Source organism: Alexandromys fortis, unplaced genomic scaffold (assembly GCF_014885135.2).
Source record: "Alexandromys fortis isolate MF-2015 unplaced genomic scaffold, M_Fortis_MF-2015_v1.1 scaffold_14, whole genome shotgun sequence".
Lineage (NCBI taxonomy): Eukaryota > Metazoa > Chordata > Mammalia > Rodentia > Cricetidae > Alexandromys > Alexandromys fortis.
The window spans coordinates 1,105,507-1,129,926 of NW_026067910.1; the positions used below are offsets into that span (position 1 = coordinate 1,105,507).

A 24,420-nucleotide genomic window follows, 5' to 3' on the forward strand; every position below is an offset into this window, starting at 1 on the left:
GCATGTATATGCATAGGCATCCACACACACATGAACACACACACAAACATGCTCATTAATTGATTAATTGTTTTTATTATTAATAGTAATCAATCATTTTTTTCAAGAGCAGGGACTGATGTCAATGCATAACTTGGGAGGAAGTTGGTCCAAGGAAGCCCCAGGGTAACAGAGCCCCAAGAGAAGGCAGCTCAGCTCACCAGGTAAAAGAAAAACAGGGGCCCAGAGAGATGGCTCAGCAGCTAAGAGGACTTCTTGTTCTTCTAGAGGACTGGAGTTTAGTTTCCAGCGCCCATGTCAGGCAGCTAACAGTGACCTGTAACTCCAGCTCCAGAAGATCCAGCATCCTCCCGTAGCCTTTAGCGTGCTTGTGGGATAGACCCACACAGACATATTCATCAATAAAACCTTTAAAAAAGAGGTGTGGAAGAGGGGCACAAGGACCCAGTGGGGTGAGAGAGGAGGATGCAGGAGCATTATCTCAACCTAGAGGGCTACCTTTGAGAAACCCAAGAGGTGCATGGGGACAGGAGAGGACCAAGCCTCAAGCTCCGAAAGAGGAGCCACGAGTCCTTCATGATCCAAGCTGTCACCTCTATCTGTTTAGTGCAAAAACAATTTTGATTAAAAAAATTATCACTGGTTTTAAATCCTTGCCCAATTTATAGAAGTCATAGTTCTGTTTGTCTGCCAGGGTAGCATATTTGAGGGAGACACAGAGAAATAAAATAGTAAAAAACGCAAGAAAGTGACATAACTCTTGCAGTTAGGATTCACTCTGAATGGTCAGGTCGCTGCTCTTGACTTCATTGCCCAGGTAAAGTAGCAGAATAGGGAGGATGGCACTGTCCTGAGTTTTTTCTGCAGTTGGAACAGTTTTAAGGAATCTTTGGGGAATCAAAAACTCAAACACAGAAAAGCAAACAACTAATATGTGTGTTTACTAGTGTGGCTGTCTCCAGGTCCCCACGTCTGGACTCAGAACCTTAGGTGGATTGTAGTGATTTCATTTATTTGTATTTTAATAAATAAAGCTTGCCCGAAGATCAGAGAGTAAAACAGCCCCACTGGTCAGCCTTACAGACCAGGCAGTGGAGGCAGAAACCATTAATCCCGGTAGCCAGACTAGTTTGCCATAGAAACCGGGCGGTAGTGGTGCACGCCTTTAATCCCAGCCCTAGAGAGGAATATAAGATGAGAAGAGATAGGTCTCAGACACAGTCTCATTCTGAGATTCCTAGAGGCAGGATTGCCATTTCAGACTGAGGTAGAGGTAAGAGCCAGTGCCTGGCTGTTTTGCTTTTCTGACCTTCAGGTTGAACCTCAATATCTGTCTCTGGGATTTTATTAATCGTGCTACATTGGATGACCCTGGCAATTAACTCAGGCTAGTCTCTCAGGTCTGGTCAAACTCCCTGGAGCCATTTCATTGTTTGTCTTGACCCTTCTATCAGCTGTATCCTTCCTACCATTCTTCCTCTTGAAAAAGTGACATATACCTCCAACGCAGGCCATGTACCGGCTTTGACACATGACCCTTGTCCTGCTATTGTTAAGCCCTGATCATTGCAAACAGAGGGTTTGAGGAAAAAGAGGAGTCGAGGAGATGAAAAGGACTTGCCTGGGCCCGTCCCTGCTTTGGGGCTGACAAAGGAAACCAGGACTTGGAGGGGAGATCTAGGAATGGGGAGAAAAGACCACAGAGCCTTTGTGGTCTAGGACAAGGCCCAACACTAAGGCTTTGCTCTGACAGCCTTCTTAGAGTGGGTCACATAAATCCCAAGAGGTCTAGCTTGCCAATGGGGATTGCAGGGCAGCCAGGCAGGTCACCACTGCTACTCAGGCTAAAACAGGAGAAAAGGTGGTCCTGGCATCATATAACAGGCAGGAGCCTGGCTCCCCTTTAAAGTAGCTTTGCATGGCTTGAGAAACAGCTGCGCCTGCAATCCCCCCCGCATCTACTGCACCAAGATTCCGCCTGCATGACCAGGTCCCTGTGCTTGATCTCACCTCCCACAACACCATCACGGGTTTATCATGGCCCACTTTCATCTTGAATACCCCAAGCTGGTCTCCACCTCTGGGATCTGAGCTTACCATCTCCATGCAGAAAGAGTTTGCCTTAGATCTTCACAGCTCAGCTTCTACATGGCTCTTATCACCTCAGGGAGTTAGCTCCTGGCTGAGCTGCCTTCTCTCTCCCCTGTTTTATTCCTCATCACTAGGAAGGGTTTATAAGAACAGGGTGAACGGGGGTTTGGACATCATTCACTAAGCATCCCACAGCTCCTTAGGCAGTACTTGGTAAGTGAGGAATAGTTAGTTACAAAGGACCCATTTTGGACTGCACAGCCTGCTTGCTTAAGTCTTGGTTTGCTAGCTGCCTGCTTCTCCTCCCCTCCTCCTCTACCTCTTCCTTCTCCTCCCCCTCCCCTTTCTCCGAATCAGTTTTGTCCTCCAGAAATGAGAAAGACAAGGTCAAAGAGGAGAAACTGCAAGCGCCTTGAAAGCTTTTTCAAGGGAGATGCTGAAAGTAAACTCAAGTGAAGTTTTCACTCTTCAGAGCCATTTTTGCTCCCCATATCCATTAGTGAACGGCTAATAACATTTTATTTGCTTTAAAAGGACTAGCAGGCTCTAATCATAGGGTGTGTTCCTTTTCCAGAAGGCGGATGTTAGTGCTGTTAATCAAAAGCCTTTGAATCAAGGTCAGATGATTTCGAGCAGATTATCTCCCTGCACAACATGTTTGTGTCGCCTAGCAACAAATCGTATCATTAAAATCACTAAGCACATGGGCCGAGTGTTTGACTAGCTATAACTCAGAGTTCTGAAACAGCCACCTGTGGTAACAAGTTACACCAGTGTATATGAAAACGACCCACCTCGTTGGTTTTTACATTAGAGTACCAACAATATAATCCCCGGTATCATCCTCTTGTTCAAAACAAAGCTTTGCTTCTGTGTGTGGAACTTGGGCCATTTTTTTTTCTGGAAATTTGGCTAGTTGCAGAGGAAAGTTGTTACATTTAAAAAGTAAGTTTATTAGGTAAATAATTTCAATTGCCCAAGTTTTTCTTTAATTTTTTGTTTGTTTTTTACATTTTAACTTATTTTGTCTTTGTGCACTAGTACATACACATGCATGCCTGGAAGTCAGAGGACAATGTGTGAGAATTGCTCCTCTCCTTCCAGCATGTGGGTCCCAGGGATCAAACAAGTTGTCAGCTTAGTGGCTGGTATCCTTACCTGCTGAGCCACATGGCCAGACCTCATTGCTCAAGCTGTAACCTTCTGTTCCACTAGCATGACCAGGCCTTGCTAGCTCCATGCTGAGTACAGGCCTAGGTGCTGGAGTTTGTGTTTCCCAGAAACAGTAGCCTAACTCAGGAGGGACTACAGATTCCTTACCATGGCCTTGCTCCTGCCTTCCCTGGCCTGCCACTCTCTCTGCCCCATCTCCTCTGGCCCGCTGCCTTGTTTTTGGCACCTTAGTAACATCAGTTTCCTTGCCTCTTTGACCTTCTCATTCTTTAGCTTTCAGCTCAACTGTCTGTTCCACAAGATCCAGTCTGCCTGCCTGCCTAGTAATATTCGTTCCAACCCCTGGCTATTTCCTTTATAAGCATATATGCTTTTGTCATGTTGTGTGCCTGTTTCTACTTATTTTCTGTCTGCTCACCTTATGTCTTGTACTATCTATGCAGTGCCCAGCAAACAACATGGCAAATTTTCCTAAGTAAACTGATGAGTGAATGGGCGAGCTATATTTACAAGTTCATTCTCCTCCCTTCTTTCTCTTCCCACCATACAATTAAAGATGGCCTTTCAAATACTTGATGTCACAGAAAGCTCTACCAATGATTAGAGGCCTCTCTCTTCCCCGGAAGGTAGAATCTTCTTTTTATTCACTCGACAAATATTTAGAGACCCTCTACTCCAGGCACACAGTGAACAAAGATGAATACGATACAGTTCCCTTCTGCAGCTCAAGATAAATAGAGACAGAGAGAGATGTGTGCGTCTGGAGGTGTCTGTTTTTCAACACAAACCCACACTAGTCTGCGTGCGAAGGGGAGGCATACAGATCAGCAGCCACCTACTTGAGAATCGCTGCTCAAAAATAGCTTCCCACAGACTTGTCTCCTGTGCCTAAAATTCCATCAAGAGCATTTCCTCTAGGACATGGAAGGTGGGTGATGTGATAGACAGATGACTTGCTAGCGCAGTAACTCCTCAGCACTGAGCACAACATGAAAACAGCAAGAAGGAAAATCTTGCAGAGTCTTAAATGAGCACCCAGCGCTGCATGCTGTTTGTCAGTCTCGTGAGCCGCTTGGCCTCAGTACAGACGGTCTGCATGTCATAGGGCTCTTACCACTTGGAATTGTAAACCAAGCCCTAAACGAGGTTTTCCATGTATCAGGGAAAACAGTCAACATTTTTCTTCCTTATTAAGAATGGTAGTAAAAGAGCTTATGAGGGAGAAAATAAAATCTGATTTTCAAGTTGTCAAGAAAAATCATGATAAAATGCAATCGGTTTAGCCAGGAAACAAAATGGCCAACATAAATTGTTAGAAGAACTCCCACAGCTGTAAGCAGCTGGGGCTCCTGCAAGGCAACTCCTTCCTTTATCATTGCTTCCATCTGGTTTATTTTTCCTTGCCTTAATTGTACATGCATTCTAGCATACAAACAATCACACGTGCCTGGGAACATTTACCCACGTCATATTCCGCCTCCTTAATAAGGAAAACAAAAATTGTACAAAGCATAAGAGCTCATTAGATTTAGTCCCTTCTTTTGCCCAAACATTTTGCTTTTATTTATTTATTATTTTATGTGGCTTAGTGTTTTGCCTGCAGGTATGTCCATGTAAGGGAGCCAGATCCCATATAATGGAGTTACAGACAGTTGTGAGTTGCCATGTGGTGCTGGGAATTGAACCCGGGTCCTCTGTATGAGCAGTCAGTGTTCTTAACTAACCTCTGAGCCACCGCTCCAGCCCTTCCAAATAAATTTGTATTGTGGGCTTGATTCGCTTGTTTCATTACAAGTTTCATCTGGAGACCGTCAGTGGAAGGGTTCTTAAACAACAGAGGCCAACTTCTGGAGCTGTGGTAAAGAAAACTGTAGGCTATTTCATTGCTTGTTTTCATCACCTTTGGATTTTTGTTTTTATATGAAAAGGGTGACCAGTAATATTACTTTTGCTTTAATTTGCAAACTGCAAAGACACACCATTAGCATGGTGATCATTATTTATTTATATTTTCATTAACAGGCAAGGAAGTAATGCTCTCCTAAAGCCGAGGAGAACCACGTAGCCATGGTTTCCACCTCACAGCCTCCCTCAGGTGGACAGCTCTTTTGAAGTGGTTTTGTTGGCAATTAAGTGCAGTTATAGCCCTGACATGACACTCTGCATATACCTGTACTGAATGGTTAACATCCACGCCAGCCAGAGGGATCTGAGGGCGAAGGCTTCCTCTACAGGGCTGGGCTGTGTGCAGGATCCATTTCCCATCACAGGAAAACCAAAAGCAGCTAGTGCTGAGGCCTTGCTAGCAGCCAGCCACTTTTCCTGTAGCCTTTAATGCATTATCTCATTTAGTCCTCACAGCACCCTCCCAGGAGTCCTTGCTGCTAGGCACATCATTAATATTCCAGGGCTGCAGTATCCTGCAGAAAACTTTAAGCACTGGGCCATCCTGATACCTTCCCTGGGATGAGGGCTTTCGGGAGCAAGGGTCAAGGAGATGCATCATGAACTAGGCAAGCTCAGGTTTTACGCATTCTTTTTTGTCCCCTTTGACTTTTATTTATCTTTTTAACTACAGGAATGGTTTGCTATTTAAAAATTAGCAAAAGTATATAAGATTACAATTAAAACTACACCTGTCCCCTCTTAATCCTTACATTCTCTCACGTTAATGGGTGGTGCAATCTTTCGGGACTTCTAAAGGTGGATATGAACATAGTTTCCTTTTGAGTAAACATGTATGGGATCAACTCTGTATCCTGCTTTCTGCCTTAATCCTTTTTATGTCAGAATATGTACACTGTTTTGTGCTACACAACGGGGACCAAGTAGACCACTGCATAAATAAATCCTGACATGTGGGTGCTCTTCAACCTATGTTAAGCTATGTCTCAATACACTCATTATAAACTGAGAACGTCAGGTCAAAATGTATTTACTGTACCTAAGCCCCTCAGCATGATTACCTTCGCAGCAGAGCGCCCTATAACTGATGTGCTGTGCACTTCGAGCTCTGTGGCTGGCCATGCACTGTGGCTCCTCCAGTCTCTACCCAATCCATCATTTCTTACCATCCTGAAGTTACACTCTTAAATCAGGCATCGGCTCTGCTGCTCTGGGCCCTTATTAATAGACAGTGGTTTGCTTTTTTACTTTCATACAATGTTTTATAAATATATTACTTATTTGTGTGTACATGCATGTGTGCGCACACAGAGGTCAGAAAAGAGCATCAGATCCTTTGGAGCAGGCATTTACAGGATGCCCAGTTTGTTATGTGGGTGCTGGGATCCAAACTCTGATACTCCTGATCTCTCCAGCCACCAACAGTGTTTGTTTTTGTGTTTTGAATTTTTTCCTTTTAATAGCTTTTTTTAAAAAAAAATAAAATAATATGTCAGTGTGTGGGTTTATGCACTTGAGGGCAGGTGCCCACAGAAGCCAGAGGCATCAGATCTCCCTGCAGCAGCAGTTGTAGGCATTTGTGAGCTGCCTGATATGGGTAGTGGGAATTGAGCTCAGGTCCTCTGCAAGAGCAGCACAAACTCTTAACTGCTGAGCCATCTCCCCAGCCCTCAGTGTTTTAATAAATATGCTGTTTGTGTGTATTTTTGCTTGTTTGATGTTTCTATGGGACACACTACTAAAAGCAAGACTACTCTCCAAAAGGGAGAACTCACATTTTTGATAATGAAATGGCCTTCCGATTTCCATTCCTATCAAAAGTGTATGAAGTGTTCATTGTCTTTTACCCACTAGCAGTAAGCATGTGCAGGGGTTTTATTTTTGCATCCATAATTACATAAGATGTATTGTTACTTTTTTAATCGTGTGTGTGTGTGTATGTGTGTACATGTGCTGAATACACATGTATGTGAATGCAGGCACCTTGGAAACTAGAGTATCGGATTTCCCTGGAGCTGGAGCTTGTGAGAACTGAATTCGGGTCCTCTCCAAGAGCAGCAAATGCTTTTAACCACTGAGCCATTTCTCCAGCACCATTTGTGGCCTTTCTTAAGCTAGGTCTCATATGCACTTTGGCGCTTTGTATTTGTATGTGAATTACTCCCATGTCCACCCCAAGTTCTCTCCTGTCTGTCTCTCTTCGTCTCTGCACTTTTGAGATCAAACACTCCCTTCCAACCCCCTTCAATGGAAGACATACAGAGAGCAAGGGGAAGGTGAGCTGCTGAAAGAAAGCCAGCGCTTAGGCATGAGAGACGAAGTGTCCCCATTGGGACATGTCTGCCTTAAAAGGAGGCTGCCCAAGGGGGCAATGCTTACCTCCAAAGGCTTCAACAGGAAAAACTTTCCAGTGGGAAGATCTTCCTGGACTCTCATTATCAGAGTCAGCGCTTGTTTTGCTATCATGATGGAGCAATCTCCTGTCTGCTTGGGACTTGCAAGGTCTTTGACTAAGTGTTCACACCTCTGCACCTTTATCTAAGGGGTTAATCAGAAATGCAGATAAAAATAATGCTTGTCATAGAATTGGTTATTAGACCAGAAAAAACTTTAAATGTCTGAGAACAGAAAACAAGTTAATGATAACTCAGCAATATATCTTAATGAAATACAGTTCAGCCTTTGAGCACTTTATCTAGATTTTACATTTGCGTGTGTGTGTGTGTGTGTGTGTGTGCACGTGCGCATGTGTACATGCTCTTTTGGGTGCCACAGTGCACATGTGGAAGCCAGAAGACAGTTTGCAAGATGGCTCTCCATCCATCATGTGGGCCCCAGGGATGGAACTCAGGTTTCAGGCTTGGCAGCAAGTGCCCTTAATCACTAAGCCATCTCACAAGTCCAATTCAACATTCTAAGCGATGCTGTAAGAAGTACACTCAGCGTCATTGGAAAGTATTTTATATTAGGTATATTTGCAAAGGGTTAAAAAAAAACAGTGAAGTAAATGTAGCAAAATCCTAATAGGGAATTCTATTTGGGTAAAGGAAACATCCCTTTTCAACTTTTGGGCATATTTTGTTTGGAGGAAACTCCCCTCATACTGCTGTTAGCAGAAAAAGTATCTTTACGTGCAGGTAAGTAGAATTTCAACAGCTTTTAAAACTAACCTGGAGACGTCTGAGAACTAAACCTGCCTATCAAAGTTTGGTTGTAGTGACTCAGACTTAAGAAATCCACCACACCTGTGCTGTGGTTGGCACCCAGCAGGCACCTTGTCCCGCCCACTTTCTCAGCCAACTCTGATGGGAAGGGAACAGGGAAAGGAAGAACCCAGAAAGAAGCCCCAAGAACTAGGACAAATGAATTTTCTAGCAATCATCAGCGGCTCCTCTGCCTCAAAGCAGATTTTAATTGCTCAACAGGGGGATCCGCTTTGTCCTGAAAGCTTCCTAGAGGGAGATTTAAGTGAGATGGGTCTTGGCCAAGAAAATGCATCCTACTAGGGCCCCCTGGTAAGCCAACTGCATGCTGAAATACAGTGCCCCAGAGAACACTCTCCCCTACTGCCAGTCTTCGGACATGGGCAGTGTTGTTCAGAAGCCCAGAAGCGATAAAGATAACTTACATGGCGCCTGGTGATAGGGCCCTCCGGGACAATGATACTGATAGTTCCATGGAGCTTGTGGGGACGGATTGAGAGGAGGCCTCTTTGCACATGCTGGATACCTCTGAAGTTCACACTGAGGGAACTCCTGGGACCTCAGAGGCCCAGGGAGGTCTTGCAGGTAACATGTGGAGGTGAGGGGCAGTGGCCTTTCCAGCTGCCTGATGCCCAGGACGTCTTGGGGCTGGGAATCATACCCGGTGTCTATCGTGGGCACATCTGGGGCTGTTCTGTTCCTGTGGGGTCGGGGCCGAGATACCATCTCTTGGCCACCACTGGAGGAGTCAGCCAGAGCATTAGGCAAACTTGGGTCCGACGTGTCTGAGTCATGGCCAGTGTCGGGAGAGGCTGCCGAAAGCTGAGCTCCCAGCCGTCTATTGCGTTTTTCCAGAAGTGAAAACCGGTGCTCAGGAGGGAGGGCGCCAAGCACAGACTCCGACTCACGCTCACTGGCTTCGGATGAGCATGAACAGAATCCCTTGCCAAGATCAGGGTGCCTTCTAAAGAAACTGGCATCACTCTCCTCCAGGACTTTAGTGCGCAGGTCAGTGACCTGTTGTGACACGGGCTGGTGTTGGGCAAGTTTCAGGGGAGGAGGGCGAGCCTGACAACGGTCTCCTGAAGCGTGGCGAGAGGCTTGGCGTGCTGACAAGCTGCTGGGTGCCATGTTCCTTGTATTTGGAGCAGGTGGTTCCAATTCCTCTTCCAGGGAATATTCTGGGATTGGTTTCAGCAATTGACTCGGGAATGGTTCTGATTCGTCAACCTCCACAGGAATGCTTCGGCTCATTCTAGTTTCTGGAACAAGAGAAAGCAAGCCAGTCTCAGAAGATAGAGCATCTTCTGACCTTAAAGGACCTGGTTCAGGATGTGGTTTAAATTAACAGTCGTGTGACACCGCTGTCTGCGGGGCCCCAGTCACAGCGAGTTGTGTACTCAGCCATTCCAGGCAAAGGCACTAATGTGTATTAAGATATTTTATCTGGAAGGCAATTGAAGAAATATGACCAGAAGTCATTGTGTGGTAGGAACTGCTTACCAGCAAGGGGAAACCACGGCTGAAAAGCAACTGCCGCTTACTGAGAAGAGAGAGATTATCAGAAAGTGGGCTGCCTTGTGTGTTTGGAATGCATAATGCAAATAATCCCAGGAACTGATGGGGAACAATCTCCAGGACGTACTGTTGTTTTTTTTTTTTTTTAAAGTGAGAAGCAGGACACTGTGTCTGAAAAGAGGAGTAGCTGTGTGTGGCGGTGTGTGCATACCCTTCTTTATGGGTTTAACTGCGTGATGTACACAGACCCGCACTGAGGGCGGTCAGAAGTGCAATGAGAGTTTTACCTTTTGAACTTACATTTTATTTATTTTTTACTCCAGTTGGCTATTGCTTAATAACACTAAGTAAACCTAATAACACTAAATACGTTTCTTAGAAAACGAAAGCACAAACTTAAAAACAGGTCATGGTGACATTTTCCACTTAACAACTTGGGTCGTTTGGAGCATGTATTTACCTCCGGGCCCGGGGCCTGTAATGAAGGACGCCATGACTAAAGGCTTGTTCAACTATCCTTGGCCCCCCAGAGCCCAGGATCCAAGCAATACTGCTTTTATCTCTAAAAATCCACTTAACACAATGGGGAGGGAGGAGGAGCTTCCCTTGTCTGTCTAATCATTAGCCTGTTGCTGGATGCCCAGCTGTAGGGCAAACAGAGGAAAGCCTGGGAGATGGGGTGCTTTTGGGACACTAGGGGGTTCCCAAGAGGCTGCAGAACAAGTGTTGTAAGAGCGAGTAAGTGTCGGAAATCCCGGTGGTTCATACTACAGAGGGCCTCTATACACAGCACACTTCAAATACTAGAGAAAAAGGCTGTGCGCGGAGTTTAAATTCCAACTTTGGATCCATGCAGCCTTTCAGCCACCCCCGTTTATGGAGAGCCTAGTGTGCCTAAAGTCACAGAGTACATAAATTATTGTTCTAAGCTAGCTTTGGAGAATAGGAATTTCTAGTCTTTTACACCGTGTGCCCACTCCAATAAGAGAGGGCAGCCTGCACGGCAATGTTCCCCTTTCACAGAGAGCGGGCCAACAGTTTGCTTCTAGATGGAAGCCAGGGCTTTCCAGAGTAGACAAACATCTACTACTAAGGTAGAGCTTTGGTCCCTGTCCACTGGGCTTAACTGTCTGCAGAAAGCCAGGCATGTTAGCACATGACTATAGTTGCAATTTTTACAGAGGCAGGAGAATCACTTAGGCTGAGGAACGAAGCATTGCTCTTGCTCCCTTGCTGCTGCAATCCTGTGCTCTTCCTGGCACACGGGAGGCAGCCTCAGCTTCCAGCTGCCCTCAGCCGTCCCTTCCCAGGCTGTCGTATACATCCCTTGGAAGAGATCCCGCCCTCTAACTTGGTTAGACCTTTTGAAAATGACTAAGAACCTACCAAAAGATAAAAAAGTAGCCCGCCATTTTACTATTTTAAAATCATTTCCTCTTATCCTTACAGTTTGTCTGCAGCTACAAAATGGGATACACTGTGCAGCATGCTCTTCAGCTCAGCTGGCTGGGAGGCAGAAGTCGTCTCTCGGGTGGCCGAGGCTGTGTGAGCTCCTGCTCGCCTCCCTGAGCCCGCGGATAAGTGAGAGGGTGAGGAGGGTGGACAGCGAGCCAGCTATCAAAAGGATGACATTCTGCCAGCTCTTGTCATGTGATTCACATCCCTTGCTCAAACTGCAAACACTTCGGGTGCAAACGCTCCTAATCTCCACGGGTTTTCAAATGTGGATTTCTGAGAAGTAACTTCCTACCCGAAGCAAAGTTTCAGATTTGACTTTTCTAGCTCAGAGGTCTGCCAGGGGCTACAGGGAGGCTAATATCACAGGAGACAAGTGTGGCCATCTCACATGCCTTAAAACTGGTCTCTAAAGGGGCACATGGCCCCTCGGGCGTAGGAAACAAACCTGTCATGGGGATGACAACCCTCACAGTAACACTGTAGCATCAGTAATCACTACAAAATGAGAATGGACCTCGAGGTTTGAAGTGAGTCACCACCAAATACACACAGACAGCGAGCCCTTACTCCATGTTAGTGGCCCACCCCCAAGGCAACTGTTTTGCTTTTTAATTGTCTACGGGTGGTGCAGCCTGAAGAAAGAATGAGGAGACAGTGGAAGCTCATCAGAAGTATTCCTAAAGACACGGACAGCCTGTGCCTCCTGTGTCTCTCCATCTGACACAGAGAGAAAACACGCAGGCCGGCAGCAGGACCTACCCCAGGGCCTTTCCCTCGTTCTCTCTCAGAATCCCCGCATGGCTCCCTTCCTTTCTCCTCAGTTGTCGCCTTCTCAGTGAGGTCCCCCTGGACTCGCTTGGTAAAGTGTTTACAGTCTCCTCCCTTCCACCCCTCTCTGTTTTCCCATCCTCTTTAGCCATCATTGCCATCTTACATACTCCACCGAGATAGATAATGTAAACATTTAATCCTGTTTGCTTCCAAAATACAATTCACCACACCGTGGCTTCTCAGTCCACTACCCACAGCCCTGACCAACACCTAGAACCACACCCGGCACTGGTAGACGCTCTGTAAGGGTGTGCTGACTGAATTAATGGTTGCTGTCTACTGTACGGCAGTACTTGCTGCTGGATGGTTCCCTGGCAGGGTTGGCATTTGTAGACCTGGAACCTCCCAGCTTCAGCCCTGGTCAGAACTGGTCAGCCCTCTCCCTGACAGTCACAGGGAGCAGCTGCACATAGGTTAGAGGGGTTAATCAAAGATGCAGTTTTCACTGTAGTAAGACATTGTAAAAATATTATTCCTTAAAAACAGCCCAGTATTTCTCCACTGCTAACCATTCCCACTTTTCTTGTTTTCTTCTAGGCTCGCTCTGTGTTCTGTTCATGTGACTCTCACCCTGTTGTGGCCTGTCCTCCAGTCCCTGACACAAGGCAAGTCCAGGCTGATGTAGAAAGTCCCTACTCAGCTAGCCATGACTTTGGAAAAAGCCCCTGACCTCTGAGTGGACAGAAGACCTGGATGTCAGCGCGTGGGAGCCCTGGAGCCTGCATTGCTGGGACAGCTCCAAAAGACTATGAAGCACAGGCTTGTCATACCTGGAGAATAAGAGCATGCCTGCCACACTGTGGCCCTCTCTGCGGGAAGGGAGAGGCTAGGAGGAAACCTGGTGGGTGGGGTTATGCATGGGACTCCTTGAATTCTCAGGGCAGATGCCAGGCTGAGCTTAGAGACTATGATAGGGCGGGGCCTCCATGCTGAGGGTGAGCAGATTCTCCCTTGCTCTACCAGGAGGAAAGAAAGAACTATCAGAATTGTGAGTCTGTGGCCCTTGACAGAGCCGTTTCACCTCTGCAGAGAAGTGTGCACATGGTGCCAAACGAAATCTGTAAAGACAAGGGATGCAGCAAAGACTCGAGACAGAATGACTCTGGGTTCAAAATGCATTGTGTATCTGGACAATGAATACGCTGTCTTTTCACAAATAATGGGGAAGTGCCACGCGAACTGAAGTGGAAACAGCTCTGAATGTATTAGATTTTTTTTTTAAATAAAAGAGCCACATGGCTGTCTGTGATGTAAGGCTGTACATGTGTGTCATCTCCTAGAAACTAGAATAGTAGTCATCTCTAGGCAGGGAGCAGGGGGATTCACTTTCCAGAACGTCCTGAGCCTTTCCTAATGTGTACCGAGTGTGTATCTGTCTACTAGAATCTTTGTTAGAACACCATTGACCTGGTGTTCACAATGGTTAAGAACCAATGCCAACCGTGACTCCCACTCCACCTCCAGAAGCCCGTGAACTCCCCAGAATACAAAAGACAAAACAGAGTGCCTATTGGCTGGCTGAGCTGCAAACAGAGGCTAGGTACCGAACAACTGCCAGAGTGAATGGCCGCTACAATGAACGGCCACGGTCAGGAACCATAGACCCTCTGTTCCAGCTCCAGAGACAGCAGCCTTCCTCATGGAAGTCTCGCTCACCCACTTCGGGCCGAGAACTGCAATTGCTGTGTTTCCAGCTCTTGTGTTTGGATTCCCTGTTCTTTTTTCTTTTTGTGAGAGAGGGTATCACTGTGCCAGTCTTATCCGTGACTGCCCTGGAACTACACATAGACCAGGTTGGCCTTGATGTGTAGCCTCTGCCTCCTGAGTGTGTGTGTGGGGGGGGGCTGTTTTCTTTTTTATGTGTATGAGTGTTTTGCCTGCCTATATGTTTGGCACCACACCTGTGTCTGGTGCCCTGGAAGGTCAGAAGAGGACAATGGATCCCCTGGAACTCGAGTTACAGGCGATGGAGAGCTACCATGTAGGTACTGAGAACTGATTGGGTCCTCTATAAGGGCAGCAGCCTCTGATCACTGAGCCATCTCCCCAGCCCTCCTCATTCTCCTCTGTCAGTTTCTCCATCTCTCCCCAAACCTCTGGCTTTCCTCTTCCCCTCCCAGGTCCGAGGCTGTGTCGTCTACTCTCCCCCAGCCCCCAGCAGGACCAGCTTTGCAGTCAAGACACTCCCCACCCAGGATGTGTGCCCCTGGTTCTCTTTCCAGAATTGCTCACACTCCTTCCTCCCGCCTTTCTCTGCACACAGCCCTGGCACTCGGCTCAGATCTTCCCTACCGTATCATCGCGCACCTTCACTCACCAGAGTCCTAGAAAGGAGCTCATTGGTCTCCACAGACCTCTGTGATCTCACCAGGACCTTGCTCCCTCTGGTCACCCTAGCCTCCCCTCTAGCATTCCATCAGATGGCTTCCTTCCCCCGCCCCCTTGCTGTTTGAAACCCAAGGCTCCCCCAGGACACAAGTTAACAGACCTAAGGTCATGGTCATGCTCACAGTTCGCCGTGGCTCTGACTTACAGGTGGTTTTGCCCTGAATCAACACGTATTTCTCAGGTGTGAGCTATGCTCAGAACTTAACTCCTTCTGGATGCAGACATCTGGATTGTGGCTGCTTCCCTACCAGCTGTGTAATTAAATGTTATGACCATGACAAAGTTACTTCTCCATGTGTCATTTTTCTAATCTACAAAAAGGAAGGACTAGCAACTCTATCCCATAGGGGTGATACAAGGCTAAAAAGTATAGCATGCCCAATGCCGAGCCTGATCCACATCCAATTCTTAAGTTATTTTTATCCCAGCGAGAGACTTGGCTTTGGAATAGTTTTTCTAGATGCCATCCCGCACAGGTGTACCAGCTACAGAGTGTCATCCGATCCTAGTGTATGGGGACCGTAGCTGTGTAACCAGCGAGTGTACACGAGAGGACTCCACATTTGATTCATGGCAGCTCACCTGGTCCTGGGCCACAGGCAGAGTGAGAGTCCCATTCTGCTGTTCCTCCATGAAACACATTAAAGAACTTTGCGAAAGCCACACAGGAGATTGGTGAAGGCAAACCTGCCTAAGGCTCTATCTCCCCGCAGATAGAATGGTGGAAACAAGCCATTGAGATCCGTGCTTGGCACATTTTCCCTACAAAGGACCAAATAGCACATCCTTTCTGGTTTATGGTTCATATGGTGTCTCTTTCTTGTATTCCAGTGTGTGTGTGTGTGTGTGTGTGAGAGAGAGAGAGAGAGAGAGAGAGAGAGAGAGAGAGAGAGGGGGGGGGGGGGGGGGGAGAGAGAGAGAGAGAGAGAGAGAGAGAGAGAGAGAGAGAGAAGTTTCTTATTCCCCTGAGGCAGGGTCTCTCACGGAACCTAGGCTGACTGGCAGGTGAGGTCCTAGGATCCACCCGTCTCTGATCCCCAGCACTGGGTTAAAGGCCTGCACAGCCACGTACATCTTTTTCCATGGGTCCTGGGGATTTGAACTCAGGCCCTCATACTTGCCCAGCAAGACTCTTACCCTCGTGCCTCACTGTGTGGGTTTTGTTAAACATAAAGCTAGGGGCTGGAGAGATGGCTCTGTGGTTGAGCATGTATACTGCTCATGCAGAGGGCCTGTGTTCTGTACCCAGCATCCACTGGGAACACAGCATCCACGATGGCTTAGAACAACCTATAACGAGTTCCAGAGGGACCTGGTGCCTCTGCCCACCACAGACAGCCATACTTACATGCACATACCATGCCTCCCACACACAACTAAAAATAAAAAAAAAATTAATATAAAAATACTTCTTAGCGCTAGGCTAGTATAGAAAGACCTCATGTGCTACCTTTGGCCTAAAAGCTGATAAAGACTATGCTGATGTAGCAAAATGCAAACCTAATAAAATGGCTCTAGTTAAGAAACAGTGCCCTCTCTTACCTGTTCCTGTTAATACTTACTGAACGTTGTGCATAAAGTCGTTACAAGGATCTTTACACACAGTATAAAAATACTCATTTAGTTCTCACTGTGACCTCAGTTGATAGGGGCTGTTGTTGGCTCTGTTTTATAATGGGGAAACTGAGGTACAGGAAGGTTTAAGAACTTCCTCAAGGTCCTATGGCCAGTAGCAGTTCAGCCCAGAGCCCGCGAGCACTGACGCTCTATTTATTTGAGAGGGCGGGCAGACTAAGTGGGAACTGCTAGCAACTCCGTTCTAAGTCGGTTTCAGAGCGGTCACCTTGACCTGCAGAGGCATGGGCGCGCGTCAGTGAAGGATGAAGCCTGGGCATCTTTCTCTGGTGCCATTGCAATGGAGGGCGCTCTGAGACCGCAGCGGCATCTTGGCCTGGAGAGGCATGGGTGTGCACACCTCCGGTGTTCACTCGGACCCCACAGGAGGAAGCCTGGGCGACTTTCCCTCGTGGATTACAATGGAGGGTGCCGACTGCAGAGGCATCTTGATTTGAGAAAAAAAAAAGCCTTTGATTGGATCTCATTAAATTTTAATCATAAACTGAATTCAAAATAAATTGAAACCTGGATGACAGAGCACAAACAAAGGGAGTGATAAACGGCAGTGCGGCTGGGACTGGGACAGCGTCCAGGGGACATCTCCGCGGCAGGGACGGATGGGGTGTAATGAAGGTGCAGGGTCCCTGGAAGAAGACAAATAGCAGACAAGGAACAGAGGAAGGGCAAGTGAGCAGCCTGAGTAATTAATAAGCGCCGCCACAGCTCCGGAGCAATCAACACTAGCTAGTCACCAACTGATTGGATTGGGGCTTGGTTTTTTTGAGACGTGGTCTCATGGAGCCCAGCCTGGCCATGGAATCCTGATTCTCCTGCCGGCCACCTCCTAGATGCTGAGATTATAGACAAGCCCCACTACATCAGGCTGGATTTTGTTTTAATTTTTTTGTTTTGTTTTTGTTTTGTTTTGTTTTTTTCAAGACAGGATTTCTCTGGAGCTTTGGAGCCTGTCCTGGAACTCACTGTTGTAAACCAGGCTGGTCTTGAACTCACAGAGATCTGCTGGCCTCTGCCTCCCAAGAACTGGGATTAAAGGCATGCACCACCACCGCCCAGCTGGATTTTTTTTTAAAATATGTATGTGTGTCTGTGGACTTGTGTGTGCAGTATACGTGTGTGTGTGTGCTTGTGAAGGCCCAAGGTGGACACCAAGTATGTCGCCCAGTTGCTGGCGCATGTGTGTGGAGGACCGAGCCCAAAACCACGTACCCTCTTAGGTCACTCTCCACCTTCTGTATCGAGGCAGGGTTTCTCCCACCTGGACTTTGTGGGTAGTATGGCTAGCCAACTTGCTCCAGGAGTTCCCTGTCTCTGTCGCTAAGCACTGGGGTTCTAGGGGGTCTGCCACACCCACTTGACTGGTAGGTGGGTTCTGGGGATCTGAACTCCAGTCCTGAATTATTTCGTTCTTAAAAAAAAATACAGTTTGGGTTACTGATAAGGTTGAAAAGTCCTAGAGACATATAGCATGAATATTTCAGGGGGCCATAATAAATAAAAAGATACATTTATAGTTGGGAGGATCCTGAAATCCAGTTTGGATCAGATACTTTTAATTACAGATCCTTGGGGTATTTCTTTTACTCTCTAGGGAATAACTTAAATTTTCTTTTTACGTTTTTTTTTATATGATGTGTTGCCATGGCACCCATGCACAGGTCAGCAGACAACCAGGCAGGAGTCTGTTCTCCGTTTTCTACCATGTAGCTCCCTGGCATCAAGTTCAGGCCGTCAGCCGGGTGGCAGGCACCTTTAGGAGCTGAGCCATCTTCTTGCTGGCCCCCAAAGAGTAGTTATGTGTGTGTCTAAAAATCACAGATCTTTAGAAATATCTGTAAACTCAAGAATTTGTCTACTGCCCAAATGTATGCAAATTACCATAAGGCTGTTTTGCTTAGTGGAACCCTGGTTTGGGGAGAACCAGTCAACTTGGGTTCAAACTCCACTGAGCAAGCACTTCCAAGCTTACTTGCAGAATTTCCCTGAGAGAGAAGCTGTTCCATTAGGGCTTGCCAGAGGCTCAGAGGCGGGGTGAGCCTTGGAGACAAGGGAACAGTCGCTGGACTTTGCACAGGAGAACTCACAGCAGGCTGAGGGCGGTCTTTATACTCTCCTCTGACTAGCAGAAGTGACCTTGGGACTGGAGGACGGAGACTTCTGGGAACAGACTGCCTACCACACTGAAAGCTGCTAATAAAAACATTTAAAGAAACAACCTCAAGCCAGTTCGGGCACTTTTGTTGCCCTTATTTTGTTTGTCTGCTTGGTTTTTTTTTTGTTTGTTTGTTTTTGTTTTTGCTTACTTTACATGAGCTGGTCTTTCTAAAGCCCCCTTTTGTGATTCCTCATTCAGGTCACAGAGTGAAGAAGGGACGGGAAGGATGAGAAGGGTTTGGAAGAGAGAAGGAAGACAGAACTGCTCTTGCTGTGGCAGGAAGATCTTGTAATCTCTAGTACAGGTGCAGAAGGGTCAATGGGACAGTCCCAGGAGAAACACAGGAATGTGCATGGCGGGCCAGTGGCCAGGTTGTCTAGGCAGATGACTCGGGATAGGAAAAGTTCAAAGATGGGCGTGAGACCTGTTTACCCTTGGAGAGGAAAGGAAGAGCGTAAAAGGCTGGGCACAGAAGCCAAATTTCCTTCACCACTTGGCGTTGCCAAGACCCCAGGTAGACTAGGTCTGCAGTGGGCGAGAGGACAGGCTGTGTGAGGGTCTCCCACCCATCAAATTGCTTGATTTCAGCAGGGCCGTCTGGGAACCAAACCATAATGGCAGCGTGCTAAGGATGCCACATGGATGAAAGGCCACCCTTCTTCAGTGAGTTTATAGCCTGTGGTCCCCAAGAAGGTCTAGGTGCACACCTGTGCATGCACCCGTACACCAGCACGCACACCTGTGCACACACATGCACACCTGCACACACACACACATGCACCAGAAAAGTAAGCAGCACACTGAGGTTGGAGCATACACAGACTCTAGGAGCCACGCTGGGTAGGAGACAAAGAAGGCTGGCGTGGGAGAAGAAACCCTATGTTTCATGAACTAAAAATATCTGGGCAACAAGGCATTGAGAAGAAACAGGAGAGGCCTAGGGGACAGCTTCTCGATTCCAAACATCGGCTACTTCTCGTGGAAAGCCAGCTGGACTATTCTGATAAGGAAATGGGATCAAACATTATGGGCCATTTGGTTGAATATGAGAGGAACGGGAAGTGGCCTGTGCCTCATCTGCGCTTTTCCGGCAGCAATTGCCTGCAGTCCGTACGTGCACGTTTTTTAAAGGCTAATCTAAAATTGCCTGCAGACGAAAACGATTTGAATTCAGGATCTAGCTGAGATTTCCATTCTGCGACGTGTAAAACATTGATTTAATTTAGACAAACCACTCCGCCATCATCTATCTTGCTGAATGCCTGCTAAACGACGCCTGGAAATATGACTTTCTCCTCTTCTTTTAATTTTCAGTCTATTTGAAAGTCACTGGCGCCTTCGTCTTGGGAGGTGCGGGCTTGAACGCTTTGTGTCTCTGTCCCCTCTGAGAATCCCTGAGTGGAGGCGCTTTCCCTCCAGCAGCCTGTCACACTGCCCACCCCTTCCTCCTGCTTAGCCAGACCCACACAGTGAAGACATCAGAATGGCCTCATCGCTCATCTCCTCAGACCTGTGCAAGGGCTGGGAAGAGCAGCACCCGGTTAAGCATGGCTGTAGGGAAGCCTTCACCCATCCAAGCGAGGCTGGGTGGCAGCTGGCAGCCACACGGACCTGCTACCCTGGTTTAGATGATCATGCTTCAGATTTAAACCGAGAATCAGGAACTCGTCACAAGCAAGATGCGATGGAGGCCTGGTGCCCTTATTCCAGAACACACAGAGCCACCGACAAACACCATGAGGCCTACACTAGAGCCTTATACCCAACAGAGTTTCACAATACCCAAGTCCGCCAGTCCCCTCCCCCCCCCAGCCAGAACCTACTGGGACTGTACTGACAGTAACTGATCAGAAGAAACAATAATTTTGTTTTTTTTCAAGCCATGGTTTGGAAAAGGTTAAGGACCCAGTAGACCTGCCATCTAATAATGAGTCTAACCGTAGTCACCAGCCTTACATAGTGCTGGGATGTGTTTCACTGTTCCCTTGCCCCTCCTATTAAAGGCCCACACACTGCCTGCGGGGCCAGGAGTGCCTTCTTGCTCCAGCTCCTGGCCTCTGAAGCAGGATCCACTGCCAACCCTGGAGCCTGCCTTGACTCTCCGCGAACACATGGGACATGAGCTAAATTCAAGAAATCCCATTTTCCCCTATGTGGTTAAAGCCAAAAATGAAGGCTGGATTCTAGGCAGCCCTCCTGCAGAGCTGCAGCTGACTCTCCAGCCCCCATCCCTCCACAAGCTCCTGCCCTGACAGCGGCTTTACCTTAGGCCTGGAAAGCAGATGAGGGGACCTGAAAAACTTTTTTAAAGTTTATGTTCAAGGAGCCTGAGTACCTCTATGGTGTTTGATGGCATGCCAGGTTCTGCGGGAAGGGGGGCCTGGAAAGAAAACGTGAGAAGCAAAGGCCTTTCTAATGGACTGGTAGCAGAGGTGAAATTTATATGTGTAATAATCAGTAAACAAAACATGTCTTCTAAGACCACCCATTATGGTACCCTTCAGGGACTATGCTGGCCTTGTTTTGTTAGAGAGGAATTTAGACATAATCATGTTAGTACACACACACACACACACACACACACACACACACACACACACACACACTCTGCAGATGAAGAAATCCAGGCTTCTGGGAGCCAAAGAGGATTGCCACACAAAGTGGAAGGAGAGCAAGGAACCAAGTTTTCTGACCTCTTTTTAAATTATTAATTTGGTCTCCTCTCACTCACTCCTTTAAAATACAGTCTCGGTAGTCTAAGAGGCCGCGGAGAACTAGGAAGTCACAAGAAGGTGGCTCTTAAAAAAAGCCCCCCCCCCACTCCCGTGCCCCCCAGCGCGGTCCAGACCAAGCAAAAGCCTGGCAAAGGGGAATGGAGGAGGGTGGGGGCGAGGGTGTCGAGCACTTCCTGACCCAAGTACGTGATGTTGATTTTCTTTCTTTTTTTTCCCCCAGCATAAAAGCAGGATAGGGAAAAACTGGGAGTTGGCCTTCCCGCTCTGGCTCTGTCACTGACGCATCTGGGGCTGGAAGCCAATTACTTAATCCTTGCTACCGCGGCTCCCTCCTCGGAGAAACAGTTTTGATTTGTTTAAAAGACAGGTTCTTGCCACGTAGCCCAGGCTAGCTCTGTGCTCACTATGTGGCTTGATTTCTTGAAACCCGAGGAGACAACTTGGAGTAGCTCGGTGGTGTCCTGTGTTCCTCTCATTAAAGAGTTAACCTCTGCTCGGCCTGCCTGAAACACTAAACCAGAGGCACATTTCTCATTGGAGCTCTGTTGTTCTCTCAGCTCAAAGCTGGTCTCCAGATGAACAAGGTAAAGGTGGGGAGACCAGGGCGGGCGGAGGAGGAAAGTGAGGCCGGAACATTCTGGTAAAGGAGAAAGCAGGGGACTGGAAACCCCGTCACTGGTTAAAGAGGTCAAAGCAGGCACCAGTGTGATAGATCACTCACCTACGATGGCCACAGACAGGCAGGCAGGCCCGGGGGGTGGTCGCTGGCTCTGCTCTGGGGCTCCACCTCGGGCCGGGCGGCTCACACCTCCCTCGCCCGCTCCAGGTCCAGGTAAGTGGTAGGGCAGGCAGTGAAGCAGGAAGTGGATGCTGTATGCAAATCTCTACGGGGAGGAAGCCTCTGCTCCGCAGGCTCCCCTTGGGCAGTGAATCAACCCCTGAGAAGTCTCTTTATTTCTTAAAACAGAAACCTCCTTCATTTACCAGAGAGTCAGCAACCAATTAGGCGGCGTCCTGATTTTACCACCCAGATAAGAAACTGTGAGGAATGCCCCGGCCTCGGGGGTTACTGCGGTGCCTGAGAAGGTGTCTCGAAGACTGAATCATTAGCAGCTTCACGCGAGGAGACTAGGACCTTATAATGGGAAGGGATGCGGAGCAAGAGGATTTTTTTTTTTTTACAGTGTCCTTTAACTCTCTAAAACAGATCTGCTGCCCATAGCTAAGGAGCTAGGATTCTGTGCCTACAGCCTTGTGCAGAAGTACACACACACCCTCTGCTTCTCATCCCACGATCTTAAGTTTATTTTTCATTTCCCCTTGTTTACTCAGTGGCCTACAGAATTTATTCCACGAAGGGGGGGATACTAGAGGCAGGATGATACCGCAGCCGTGTGTGCCGGTGATGTAAATCCAAGTGATTTGCAATGCATTGGAGGGTGATGGGAGCCAGTCTAGGTGTGAACCCAGCCTTGTCGCCAGCCAGCCGGCAGGGCTCTTCGCCGCCTCCCAGATGCTGGACTTGCTCGCCTGTAGGTGTCTCAGACTGAACCAGTCCTTGACTGACTCTCTTCCCCACCCTCTCGGAGAAGACAAATCCTAGAAGGTCCCCAGCCAGGTTATGGCAGGTCTACCCAGGTATTACCCTTGCAGCAGGTTGCTCCACACTTTATAAGCAAAGAGGATGTGGCTTGTTTTTAAAACATTACGATCAAGGTGATGTACATTGTGGTGCGTTTCTACAATGGAGTGCTATGGGGATGTTAAAACAATAAATGGCTGGATTTGTTACTTCTACGAATTAACATGGAAAAGAACCTCTGAGAAATTAGTTAATGAGACATTATTTTTGACAATATATATGTTGGCATATTTAGGGCGTTGCCCATGACCTTGTAGACAATCACTCCACGCACGCTGAATGATCAAGTCAGACATGCCTGGAGCCAGATCTGGTAGGCAGCACAGAGCTGTTATTCTAATATTTATTACCTCGACCTTGAATTTTCTTTTCTTCTTTTTTCTTTTGTCTTTTCCTTTTCTTTCAAGATAGTTGTTCCTCTGTGTAGCAGCTCTGGCTGTTGTGGAACTCGCTCTGTAGGCCAGGCTGTCCTCGAACTCACAGAGATCCGCCTGCCTCTGCCTCCCAAGTGCTGGGATTAAAGGCATGCGCCACCACCGCCCGGCTTCGGTATTGAATTTTCTGCTTCGAAAATTATTATCAGATCTTTTGAGAGGATTTGGGGAAAACAACTTCTTTGTGGAATGGCTGAAACCAGGATCACTGTGGGGGAGAGGCAGCTACCAATGCTAGGGGAACTGAAAAGGAGCTAAGAATGCCACGGGAGGAGAGACTAACGGGGAGTCCTTAAATGGGCTGGGGAGAGCCTCCGAGGTACTTCCGGAAAGTTCTGCCTTTGGAACCCTTTCCATGAGGAGAGTCAAGACAGCCTTTTCTTCCAGTTCTCCACGAAATGAGAGCCGTGTGGCTTGAGGGCCTGTGGGACACACGCCGGATGCTGACGCTCTGCCTGCAGTTACTCAGCTCGCTCCTCTCTAAACCCATCATGAGCTTGGGGAATGGGATAATAGCTCCTCACTCAGAGCTCTGCGGGGGCCCTTCTGGAAAGCAGCCCATGGATGTAAACTGTTTATACAGCGTCTCTCTGACTAAGAAACTTCTGTCTGAGCATGGCTGCTGAGGTTTGGCTGAAATATGGATGACCAAGGGCATGTCTGAGGTCTGGGACATAGACACCTCCAGTCCCCCGATGCTTCCCACTACCATCCAGATACTCTTATGTAGCCCCACAGAGAGCAGTTCTTCCCTGAGGACCTTTGTTCACTTTTAATCATGAGAGCAGTCCTGTGAGGTGCAGTGACTGTTATTCTCCCTGTACCTTCGAGGGACACAAGGCTCTGAGACATCTAGTAGCTTTTTGAAGGACACATAGCTAATTTGTGGAGCAGTCAAACTCAGAGCTGTCTCTTTCCTCCCTCAGCTGCTCAGCTCTGGCCTCCGTTTCCGACATGTCTGAGTGGAGCATAAGCAGTTCACTTTATACAACTCTTGACAATGCTCAAGAGAAAGAAGGAAGCCATGAGTGGGTGGGGCCATGACTGTGTCAGTCATGTTGGGTCCAAGTTTACACATGATTGTTTCTGTCAAAGAAGAAAATATCAAATCATGGAGTCAAGATATAGGCCAACTATTCTTTCCTAGAAAAAGTCCTAAAGGAAGGATTTATATGGGCCAGGTTTTAGGGGTTTCTGTGTCTTTGTCAATTAGGGTATGTCTTGGCTGCATCTCTATTGTTGTGAGGAGATG

General features: G+C 47.6%; 1 protein-coding gene and 1 long non-coding RNA gene across 7 annotated transcripts in view; one reads left to right on the forward strand and one right to left on the reverse strand.

Moving 5' to 3' along the window:
* The window catches only part of LOC126499083 (uncharacterized), a 117,737-nt gene extending 102,346 nt beyond the window's left edge, over positions 1–15,391 (forward strand). The window contains exons 3-4 of one of the 2 annotated variants that reach the window (XR_007590970.1): positions 11,340–11,479; positions 12,717–15,391. This is a non-coding gene — a long non-coding RNA (uncharacterized lncRNA). The remainder of the gene's footprint in view (positions 1–11,339; positions 11,480–12,716) is intronic. The other variant, XR_007590971.1, reaches the window with a different exon arrangement.
* Traf3ip2 (TRAF3 interacting protein 2) overlaps positions 1–21,956 on the reverse strand; it is a 41,934-nt gene extending 19,978 nt beyond the window's left edge. The window contains exons 1-3 of one of the 5 annotated variants that reach the window (XM_050138116.1): positions 21,814–21,929; positions 16,411–16,629; positions 8,798–9,634 (exon numbers count right to left, since the gene is read on the reverse strand). In XM_050138116.1, the coding sequence (XP_049994073.1) occupies positions 8,798–9,634; positions 16,411–16,462 (889 nt within the window). In that variant the 5' untranslated portion in view covers positions 16,463–16,629; positions 21,814–21,929. Of the gene's footprint in view, positions 1–7,548; positions 7,683–8,797; positions 9,635–11,337; positions 11,462–16,410; positions 16,630–21,813 lie in introns of those variants that run through there. The other 4 variants (XM_050138117.1, XM_050138118.1, XM_050138119.1 and 1 more) reach the window with 4 other exon arrangements.
* Between the last annotated feature and the right edge of the window lie 2,464 nt (positions 21,957–24,420).